Below are 12,299 nucleotides of genomic sequence, written 5' to 3' on the forward strand. Positions count from 1 at the left end.
TCTCAGGTGGCCCGGGAGGATGGAGAAGGAGCCAAGATCTGAAGGGGACTGGAGGAAGCCCCAGGTATGTATGAATGTTCCCTCCACCCCCATCTCAGGTACACTTTAAAAATATAGTAGAATAATTCACTTCCCTACTTTGATAATTATTATGATGAAATCGCACAAAAAAAATCAAAATAATGTTGATGAAAAGCGTAATTTTTCATACTTGTCTGTAGCTACAATAACAGCATTCAGGTTGTCAATACAGTGCTTCTCAACAATTATTACAGCATGCACCCCTTTATTAATGACTGTGTTGGCCAAGTACCCTCTGTTTTAAGCAACATCCTCTCAGGTACCCCCTGACACATACATATTACTTAGGAGTACTTTATAATTGTGTGTAAGACCTTTTCAAGCATTCATTGATGCTATGAATTATTTATAAATACTTATTTAGGATAATTTATATATGGTTTATAATGTTTTTCAATTTCAAAACTTAAAATAGTTGATTGACTTTGACAAGTTCAAGTACCCCCCAAGGCCTACTAAATAACCCCTCGGGGTACACGTGCCATGTGTGGTGAACTTGGGGTCTAATAGAAAATTGAAGAGCACTGGTCTTCGGCCTTCCTGGAGTCATTCTTCAGCCTGAGGAATGTGCAGCTTGCAGAAGATCCAGTAGACACTTTTCCCTAAATTATTTTCATATCTCCACTCTCTAAAGAATGGCCCCTTTATTTCATTGGTGGGTCCCCCTTCTAGTGCACACAGCAAGCAAATAGTAGGACAACATCTGCAACTGTGGTCGTCCTCTATACATTGACCCTCTCCAATCCATGTCAAGCATCATCCACTTCTCCTCAGCTCTACCTTTTCCATACACTGTGTGGGGAGGTGTTGATGAGACGCTGTGCCAAGGGAGAGTCTCTACTTCTTTGTACCAGTGAGAGAAGGTGACCTGTCACTCAAGATGTTGCCAAAACGCACACTCTAACTCTGCCCCGCAATGACATCTGCAGCTCGTCCAGAGTCACCATGGGCCTCTTGACTGCATTTCTGATCAGCGCTCTCCTTGTTTGGCCTGTGAGTTTAGGTGGATGGCCTTGTCTTGGTAGGTTTACAGTTGTGCCATATTCCTTCCATTTCTGAATGATCGCTTGAGCAGTGCTCCGTGGGATGTTCCAAGGCTTTGGAAATCTTTTTGTAGCCTAAGCCTGCTTTAAATTTCTCAATAACGTTATCCCTGACCTGTCTGGTGTGTTCTTTGGACTTCACGGTGTTGTTGCTCCCAATATTCTATTAGACAACCGCTGAGACCATCACAGAGCAGCTGTATTTGTACTGACATTAGATTACATGCAGGTGCACTCTATTTAGTCATTAGCACTCATCAGGCAATGTCTATAGGCAACTGACTGCACTCAGACCAAAGGGAGCTGAATAATTACGCACACACCACTTTGCAGTTATTTATTTGTAAAAAATGTTTGGAATGATGTATGATTTTCGACCCACTTCTCTTGTGTATACCACTTTGTATTGATGCATGTTTGTGGCAGTAATGTGACAAAATGTGGAAAACTTCAAGGGGGCCGAATACTTTTGCAACCCACTGTAGTCCAACATCAGGAGCTGTGGGTCCTTCTGGGCCCCTTTGTAAATCTTATAGACTTTGGTTCTCCATGGCTCAGCTAAATACTCTGTAGCACAATCAAGGCTGAATAAATAGCGACAAGCGTTCCGTGTGACCTCAGGTTCCCTCACTGATGGCTCGGGGCCGCAGAGTCACTGACAAGGTGGACTTTGGATCAGGAGATGATCCGTATCAGAGCAAACAGTCCGGCACGGTGTAGCTGTTACATAACAAAGGCGTGGCGTAGATATCATAAGATGGGCCCTGATGATGAATAACGCAGAATAAACTTGTATTATGTTATCTGGAGCCATTTTGAGATTCTCCATTGAATCAGGACTGCAGTGTGAAATCCTTATTCCAGCCAGCCATAGGCAGCCTAGGATGGGCACACTGCTATAGTGGACACTGGCTCTCTGTTATTTCATATACAGATGAAACTCGAAAAATTTGAATATCGTTTAAAGTCAATTTTTTTTTCAGTAATTCAACTTAAAAGGTGAAACTAATCAGTGAAATAGACTCCTTACATGCAATGCGAGATATAAATACTAAATAATAATAATAATAATAATAATAATATCTCAAGCCTCCCAGTGTGCAGGTCGGTGATAGGGAGGGGTGTGTGAGAGGGATACCTGCACACGGTGCCCCCTGCTGGTCACATAATGTACTATGATTGTGTGCGACTGAGCTCTCCCTCTCCTGTCTATGGCCACATTTTTCAGCTCTTGCTAGATTTGGTACTGCAGACACGGTGCAAGTATTTGCATCTTTTCATTGGCTGACAGGCTGTCTGCTGACAAATTTAAATTGCAATTTTCTGTCTTGAAGTGAGCATTTACTGTTTACTCTGGTGTAAAAGACTACTTTTTAACCCTTGAAAATCTTCTGAAAAGTCAGGGGGTGTCGCTGATGCCGGGTGATACGCCCTATCCTGTTACAGACTCTCAGATCTCGCTGCTGAGGACTGTAGTGAAGCGGCGCAGGCGCATATGTGCGAGATCTGAGAGGCAGAGAAGGAGGTAAATAGGATACAAGGGCGGGGCCAGACGGGTGAAAGAGGCGTGTTTTGTGGGCACAGCACGTTCTATTCTTCCATACCGCTCTGATAAACAGGGAGACCCAGAGAGCTGACCAATCCACTTAGGGAGAGGGAGAGTTGACCAATCCAACCAGTCAATCGCCTGTATACTGTTATATACTGGGTACCACATACAGTACAGCACCAGTATCTGTTCATACATAGCACCAGTATATGTTTTTAAATTTTTATTTGGTGAGCGTTTGAAGAGTCTTATACGGCAAGTATATCCAAAACTCTATATTTTAACTGGAAAAGTTGCGGGGTCGTCATACGCCGAGTCGTCTTACACGCCCAGTTCTCTTATATGCCGCTATATACGGTACTTCTTGTGTTTTGCAACAGAATTGACCCAACAGCCAACATTACCCACTAACTTATGAATGCTAAAAATGGACTTTTACTGAAAGGTAGTTGTAGAGGGGAGAAAAATAATCCATTTGTTGCAAACCGAGAAGTTAGAGACTAGAAGATCAAGAAATGATTGGTATTCCTCATATAATTCATTCATGTTATTTGATCCTGGTGAGCATCTTTACTGCTGGCAGACACACACACACACACACACACACACACACACACACACACACACACACACACACACACACACACACACACACACACACACACACACACACACACACACACACACACACACACACACACACACACACACACACACACACACACACACACACACACACACACACACACACACACACACACACACACACACACACACACACACACACACACACACACAATATAAATAGCATCAACTTCCCTCATCCACAAACACGCCCACTAACCATGCACATTGTCAGGGTAAGAGATTCAGGTCACGACTGTTGTAATTGTTTCTGCATTTCCCACCTGCCCAAGTTCAGTAGGTTTTATCAGGAATGGATTGAGCATCGATGAAGCCAAACATCTTGTACTGCTTTATGCGCTGCTACGCTACGCTACCCTTCTGCCCCGCCTCCTCCCAATCGCAACTGTAACTGGAGCCAGTGGATCAGAAGACAAAGAAGCAGCGCATGCTCCGTCCACTCTGCCCTCCCTGTATGGCCACACCCCCACTGTGCAAAGCAGCCATGGCTGGGGCGTTCTGTGCATGCATGCTCCATAAGTGTCTCCCGTGCACAAGCGGGGGGGGCACTAGGGGAGCCCCTCCACACAGGGGGACCAGTAAGAGCAAGGGGTTGGAGACTGTATCTATAAAAATTAAAGTGTAAATCCATTTTTGACAAATGTTTGAGTTTTGGGACCCTGTGCGATTTGCATAAGACATGATTCTGCTGAGATTACAGTACAGAAGCCATCTGTAAGCACTGCTGGAAGTAGAAACGGGATTATTATCTAAACTGCAGTATAGTAAGACGGCCACAAGATGTCACTGTCTTTAAAATGTGATTATGATCTCTGTGGCATTGTTATTTCCTGTGTTCACTCTGTGTGCCTCTCTGTTATATGTAAGCTGCATTTCCTGATGGTGGTGTACATATATATATGTATATATCTGCATGTTTTTCCTCAGTAAAGAGTTCTAACTCGTTATACTGGGTGCCTGTCTGCATGTACAGGCCACTCTGCCCCATCAAGCACATTTATAAGAAGGGAAACCAGAAAATCAGGTATGAAAATGCGTTCTGTTGCTGTCACACAGCTCCCAGGCAGTGTAATGTGATATGGCCAGCAGTCAGGGCACTACAGAGGCCTCAGGAAGATGAGGTAAAGTCCACAGAGAACCGATAAGGGTGACACGCAGTGACACAGCGACGTCTGTAGAGGAGCCGGAATCACCAGGCAGGTCAGGGCAATAGAGAGGCCTCAGGAAGATGAGGTATAGTCCACGGAGAGCAGATAAGGGTGACACAGCGACGTCTGTAGAGGAGTCGGAGTCACCAGGAGTCAGGACACAACAGAGGCCTCAGGAAGATGAAGTAAAGTCCACGGAGAGCAGAGAAGAGTGACAACGACGTCTCTAGAGGAGCCGGAGTCACCGGGCAGGTCAGTGACATCCATCCCGTCCCTCTCGTGTCTGCGCTGTCACCGGCCTGTACTCACTAAGCAATGTGCGGACAGCCCAAGGTAAGTGTGTCAGGAAGCAGGAGAGTGTTGTGCCGTGCTAGCCATCAGTAAAGGCAAGGAACAGGAAAACTACACAACACATGTTCAGCGTACACATTGCTTAGTTCATACATGTAATGTTTGCCATTGCTTAGTACACACAGCTCAGCCTGTCTCCATACACAGAGGCCTGGTGCACACCAAAAACCGCTAGCAGATCCGCAAAATGCTAGCAGATTTTGAAACGCTTTTTCATTTTCTGCAGCGTTTCAGCTAGCGTTTTGTGGTTTTGTGTAGCAGTTTTGGTGTAGTAGATTTCATGTATTGTTACAGTAAAGCTGTTACTGAACAGCTTCTGTAACAAAAACCGCCTAGCAAACCGCTCTGATCTGCCGTTTTTCAGAGCGGTTTGCGTTTTTCCTATACTTAACATTGAGGCAGAAACGCATCCGCAATCCAAAATCTGCAGCAGCCCGGGAGTATGCGTTTCTGCAAAACGCCTCCCGCTCTGGTGTGCACCAGCCCATTGAAATACATTACCCAAGCGTATCCGCAGCCGCAAGCGGATCGCAAACCGCAGCCACACCGCTCTGGTGTGCACTAGGCCTTATACAGTATTTATGATTCTTGTTTATTTATTATTATAATGGTTTATAAAGCCTCAACATGTTTCATGGTGCTGTTCAGAGTAATACATAATACAAACAATGGCATACACAATATATGTAGCTAGGTACATAATACAGAATTGGTGGACATAGTTATCACAGTGACAAAATGTATCACGATGAACAAAATATATTGCATATTCCAAGACACAAAAGGGTGAGAGAGCACTGCCCTTGTGAGCTTACAATCTAAAGGAATAGGGCAGGGGGGGGGGGGGGGGGGCAAGAGGAGGGGCAGTATATAATATGCATACCCATAGGCAGTGTGTTTTTAGGTTAGATATAGTAAGAAGCACAGATTGGTCAGATGATTAAGGGGAGTGGCTTAAGTCAGAGCATATGTTTGTCTGAGTTTTGAGGGAGAGCTTAAAGGGAACCTAAACTGAGAAGGATATGGATTTTTCCTTTTAAAATAATACCAGTTGCCTGAATCGCCTGCTGATCCTGTGTCTCTAATACTTTTAGCCACAGCCCCTGAACAAGCATGCAGATCAGGTGCTCTGACTGAAGTCACACTGGATTAGCTGCATGCTTGTTTCAGGGTGTGATTCGGCCACTAATGCAGCCAAAGAGATCAGCTGGACTGCCAGGCAACTGGTATTGTTTACAGGAAACATCCATATCACTCTTAGTTTAGGTTCCCTTTAAAGATTGCGCCAACATCTTCCATTGATTCTGTGCAGAGTACAAAACAGACAATAGTGGGGACTATGGACACGTACGTAGTTTATTTTAGCTGGATGTATAAGGATGGACTTACTGCAGGCAGACTAGGCAGAAGACTAGGGCAGACCTTGCCAGGGCAGCACACCGTCAGAATGAGGTTGAGACATAGTAAGCTTGCTTGCTGTATTATACATGTTACAGGGTTAGTATTGGGATATGGACTGATTTTCCCCTGTGTGGCATTTACTACACAGGATCATGCATGCTTTTGTAAATGAATACCCCTGTTTTTATTGGGTTTAAAAGGAAACCTGCAGTGAGAGTCACATGGAGGCTGCCATATTTATTCCCTTTTAAACAATGAAGATTTCCTGGCTGTCCTGCTGATCCTCTGCCTCTAGTACTTTTAGCCACAGCCCCTGAACAAGCATGCAGCAGATCAGATGCTCTGACTGAAGTGCGACTAGATTAGCTGTGTGCTTGTTTCAGGTGTGTGATTCAGCCACTACTGCAGCCAGAGGGATCAGTAGGATAGCCAGGCAACTGGCGTTGTTTAAAATGAAATAAATATGGCAGCCTGCACATACCTGCTGTCACTTCAGGTTCCCTTTAAGGAAGAGATGCTGAATTTTGAATGGTTGATATCCATATAGTCTCTGTACAAGTAGCTGTGTAAAGGGTTAATGAATTGTGTTGTTTGGAATTTGAACACTCCCCTTCAGCACCTAAAACCTGAATCTGATCTACTGAGTGACCCTATAAGGGTGATGAGTAGATGATTTCATATAGAGAAATGTACAGAGTGGATAATTCCGCATAGCTAATCGGCCTAGGCTGTGACATCACTGGGAGGGCGGGATTACATACAATATACAGCAATATATGGATTATACAGTAGCAGTAAATAGTATGTGAAGCCTTTGGAATTACATATATGGATTTCTGCACAAATTGGTCATAAAATGTGATCTGATCTTCATCTAAGTCACAACTATAGACAATCACAGTCTGGTTAAACTAATACCACACAAACGATTAAATGTTTCCATGTTTTTATTGAACATACCATGTAAACATTCATATACTGTATGTCACTACAGGGCCTCTTTACTGCATTCTACTATACTGTATGTCACTACAGGGCCTCTTTACTGCATTCTACTATACTGTATGTCACTACAGGGCCTCTTTCCTGCATTCTACTATACTGTATGTCACTACAGGGCCTCTTTCCTGCATTCTACTATACTGTATGTCACTACAGGGCCTCTTTCCTGCATTCTACTATACAGTATGTCACTACAGGGCCTCTTTCCTGCATTCTACTATACAGTATGTCACTACAGGGCCTCTTTACTGCATTCTACTATACTGTATGTCACTACAGGGCCTCTTTCCTGCATTCTACTATACTGTATGTCACTACAGGGCCTCTTTCCTGCATTCTACTATACTGTATGTCACTACAGGGCCTCTTTCCTGCATTCTACTATACTGTATGTCACTACAGGGCCTCTTTACTGCTTTCTACTATACAGTATGTCACTACAGGGCCTCTTTACTGCATTCTACTATACTGTATGTCACTACAGGGCCTCTTTCCTGCATTCTACTATACTGTATGTCACTACAGGGCCTCTTTACTGCTTTCTACTATACTGTATGTCACTACAGGGCCTCTTTACTGCATTCTACTATACTGTATGTCACTACAGGGCCTCTTTACTGCTTTCTACTATACTGTATGTCACTACAGGGCCTCTTTACTGCATTCTACTATACTGTATGTCACTACAGGGCCTCTTTACTGCTTTCTACTATCTGTATGTCACTACAGGGCCTCTTTACTGCTTTCTACTATCTGTATGTCACTACAGGGCCTCTTTACTGCTTTCTACTATACTGTATGTCACTACAGGGCCTCTGAGTCCAAACAGCATAACTTGCTTTAGTGACTAGCTGGAATTTCCCTGCAAGTTTAAGAAATCTACGTTTCTTTGTGAGGCATTATACAGATCTGGATCAGAACAGCAGTGTAATTCTGATCCAGTTCTTTATCATGCCTGAAGAAGAAGTGTCAAAATTGTGCAAGAAACCCATCTACATTTAGTGATTTAGTAAGTAGAGGTGAGAATAGCTGGTAAACCACCTGAGTAGAGTTCTAGATAGTGATGCTTTGTGTCGATGATAAGTGGTGTGGAAGGCCCCCTGCTCTGCTTAGGGTTTGCTATTCCCCTTTCATGTGAATGCCATCTTTCAGGTCTCTTGCAGACTAGTTCAAATAAATGTCTTTCACCTAAAGGTGTAGGAAGACTACAAAGCCCTAGTCTGAGGAACTGGCCCTCCTATGTTGAGTAATGCACCTTCTTTGCGGTTGTTTATTCCCTTAAAGAGACACTTAAGCCAGAAAAAAAAATGAGTTTTACTCACCTGGGGCTTCTTCCAGCCCCCTACAGCAGTCCTGTGCCCTCGCAGCCACTAACTAATCCTCTGGTCCCCCTCTGCCAGCTAGTTTCGTTTTTGCCGACAGGCCCGTCAGGACTGGCCACGCGTAGCTTTTTCCGCATTCCCGACTGTAGCGTTATTGCGGGCCGCAATGCGTACAAAAATATGCGTTACCGCATATCTATGCGTGCGTAATGCGGCAACGCATATTTTCGTACGCGTTGCGGCCCGCAATAGCGCTAATTGCAGTCGGGAATGCGGAAAAAGCTACGCATGACCAGTCCTGACGGGCCTGTCGGCAAAAACGAAACTAGCTGGCAGAGGGGGACCAGAGGATTAGTGAGTGGCTGCGAGGGCACAGGACTGCTGCAGGGGGCTGGTAGAAGCCCCAGGTGAGTAAAACTCTTTTTTTTTTTCCTGACTTAAGGTTCACTTTAAGATACACACATTTGCAGTCATCAGTGCAATGGATGATATACACTACATTGTTATGCTTGTGCTTGGTTGTTGGATACTGAGGATGTATAAGTTTTAGACTTAGTGTGTTGCAAAGTTTGGAGAAAACATGGATGTGATGTGATGTTTGTTAACCTCCTGGGCGATACAATAATATCGCCAGGGGGCGGCGCAGCATTTTTTTTTTTAATCATGTAGCTAGCCTAGCGCTACATGCTAGTTACATGATAGCCACTGTGCAGCGGCATCCCCCAACCCTTCCGTTCGCCTCCGGCGATCAGAGCAAACAGGAAATCCCGTTCAGAACGGGATTTCCTGTTTGGCTTCCCCCGTCGCCATGGCGACGATCGGGGTGTCATCAGAGGGAGTCCCGATCCAACCCTCAGCGCTGCCTGGCACTGATTGGCCAGGCTGCACACGGGGTCTGGGGGGGGCGGCAGCGCGGCATGGCGGGTAGCGGCGAATCAGCGCGGAGCGGCGGCGACCGGGATATACACGCAGCTAGCAAAATGTATGCAAATCGGCCCACCAGGGCCTGAGAAATCCTCCACGGCGGCTTACCCCGAGCTCAGCTCGGGATTATCCCCCAGAGGGTTAAGGACCCCTCTGAGGTTCTCCAACACTCAAGCTCAGAGCTGGGACAAGGTCTTCCAGCACCCAAGGCTGAGACACCAAAGTGTGCCCCTCCATCCCTCCCACCCCAGCCGTCACACACTGATTGCTATTACACTAAGAGGTCCCTCCCCATTCCTCCCACCCCAGCTGTCACACACTGATTGCTATTAGACTAAGAGGCGCCCCAGGGCCCCCAACACCTTGATCTCTAGTTATCTGGCTTGCAGTCACTGCCATGTATCCCCGTCTTATTTATCTCTACTTCAAACACAATAGGGGAATGATAGCTGAGTGAGTTGTGCGCCCCCTCATACACTGCGCCCTGAGGCTGGAGCCTCTCTTGCCTCTGCCTCGGCCCGGCCCTGCTCAAGCTATGTACAAGATCACTGTGTTTATTTAAAGAGACTGTGTAACAAAATTGTCAGCCTTATTTCTTCTATCCTATAAGTTCCTATATCTGTTCTAATGTGGTCTGGCTTACTGCAGCCTTTCCTAGTTGCACAGTGGCTGTATTATCTCTGTTATTTAATCTAATCTTCTTTCCTTTGTCAGCTTTGTCGGGCTCAGGCAGGAATGTGCTGCTCTGCTGTTATAGGCAGAAGCTATACACACCCTCTCCACGCCCCCTGCAGGCTCTGTATGAGTCACAGACTGAGCTCCTCTGAGCCTATCACATGCTGGTTAGAAGCCATGTCTTTTGTTTGTAAACACTGCCTAAAACTGGCAATTACAAGCCAGGATTGCAGCAGGGAGTGGCAGAAACAGCACAGAGGGGCCCAGGAGAACATAGTGAATAGAATGGTATGCTTTTTATTGTAAGAATTTTAGAGTACAGATTCTCTTTAAAGAGACACTGAAGCGAAAAAAAATATATGATATAATGAATTGGTTGTGTACTATGAATAATTACTAGAAGATTAGCAGCAAAGAAAATATTCTCATATTTTTATTTTCAGGTACATAGTGTTTTTTCTAACATTGCATCATTCTCTAATATGTGCAGATTACACAACACTCAGCATTCAAAATGATTCTTTCAGAGCAGTCTGTGAACTAATGACCTCTCCTCTGCCAGAGGAAAAGTTAATAGTTAACTAACAGTTGAGATAATAAAAGTCAGAAAACAGCCCTCTCCACGACTTTTGAAAGTCGTAGAGATAATGGCTTTTTTGTATAGAGATAACAACTGGAGTTTCTTAACTCTTCCTGTACTGGAAACAATTAGACTGATGTATCTGATCTTAATGTTTTATTTCTTAGCTGTACTACACATACAAATCATAATATCATAGTTTTTTTTCCGCTTCAGTGTCTCTTTAAGTGTTGAGGAGCATCTTCATGGACATGCAGGTTTAGGACAGGAGTAACAATAAAAGACTGGAGAAAGAGAAAGTAGAGATGACACAATGTCATGCCAATAGGCCTTTAGAACGTGAGGGCATGGTGTTTAAGGAGCCAAATAACATGCCAGCAAAAAATATCTACAGAATCTTGTAAAACTCTACTGTGAACTTTTGATCTAACATCTCACCCTTTTGCTTATGAGATTCTAATTTATCCATTCTCTGTAGAACCATCCGAATGAGGAAACGAGAGGAATGGCGGGCTTCTCCATACGGGAATACAGCAGCAGGGATTACCATGTTGTCCGGGAGCTGTTTGCCCAGGGAATGCTGGATTACATTCCTGGAGCTGCTATGTTCCTGCTGAAGGTACCTCTGGTCTACAGCCTGATCTTCACATCAGTGATCACATTGCAGCTTGTCTATCGGTCCTATCTCCTGTCCCTGTTGGGTTTTGGAGCATACTTGGTGGGTGGCCGTTGCCTTATATCGGTTGCAATAAGGAGGTTCATAAAGAGATGTCACAACAGAGATTTACTGAACATTGAAGAGTCCTACATGAAGAAACCAAACTCCTGCCTCTGGGTGGCTGAGTCCCACGGTAGGATTGTAGGAATGGTGGGAGTCCAGCCTGATCCAAACTGTGATACGGACATGATAATGAGACGCATGTCTGTGTCAAAAGACCAGCGACGTAGAGGAATCGCCAGAGCCCTGTGCATGACGGTCATCGACTTTGCACGCCAACGAAAATACCAGCGCGTCACTTTAGATACATCAACCATACAGGTTCATGCTCATAAACTGTATCAACGCATGGGGTTCAGGATAAGTAAAGTGATATCCAGCAGAATTGGAAGGGTTGTTGGTATGACCAGGACATTCTACAGCTATGATGTCTAGAGCCAATCACACAAGAAGAAGGCAGAGGAACCGGGGCTGGGGGGCCTTCTGTGTAAGGTGGAAAAGGCCTGGTATCTTTTAGGAGCACTCCTGAATACACATGTATTTTACACCATGATGGTTAGTGCAATAAATAAATCAATGCTTTAATAAATAAATTAAAATACATATGTATCAATCTAACTTCTCAGCACATTTATGCTTAAAGTGTACCTGAGGCAACACTTGACTTGATGAGATAAATTAGATAAACGTGTGTATGTACAGTACTAGCAGTAGGGTATTGTACTGTGTTAGCCATCAGTAAAATGTTATCATCCTGATTTAAAACTTCTTGTATGTACAGAATAAAACATATTAATAACCAGGCTGTAGATAGTCACTAGTAGAATATCCGTTAAATTACAAAATTCTTTTTGTTTTAA

General features: G+C 44.4%; 1 protein-coding gene across 3 annotated transcripts in view; it reads left to right on the top strand.

The window, feature by feature from the left end:
- The window catches only part of LOC137545051 (probable N-acetyltransferase camello), a 47,103-nt gene extending 35,051 nt beyond the window's left edge, over window positions 1-12,052 (top strand). The window contains exons 1-2 of one of the 3 annotated variants that reach the window (XM_068266163.1): window positions 4,439-4,718; window positions 11,200-12,052. In XM_068266163.1, the coding sequence (XP_068122264.1) occupies window positions 11,227-11,874 (648 nt within the window). In that variant the 5' untranslated portion in view covers window positions 4,439-4,718; window positions 11,200-11,226 and the 3' untranslated portion in view covers window positions 11,875-12,052. Of the gene's footprint in view, window positions 1-4,438; window positions 4,800-11,199 lie in introns of those variants that run through there. The other 2 variants (XM_068266153.1, XM_068266159.1) reach the window with 2 other exon arrangements.
- Window positions 12,053-12,299: the final 247 nt, after the last annotated feature.

This window comes from Hyperolius riggenbachi, chromosome 1 (genome assembly GCF_040937935.1).
Source record: "Hyperolius riggenbachi isolate aHypRig1 chromosome 1, aHypRig1.pri, whole genome shotgun sequence".
NCBI lineage: Eukaryota > Metazoa > Chordata > Amphibia > Anura > Hyperoliidae > Hyperolius > Hyperolius riggenbachi.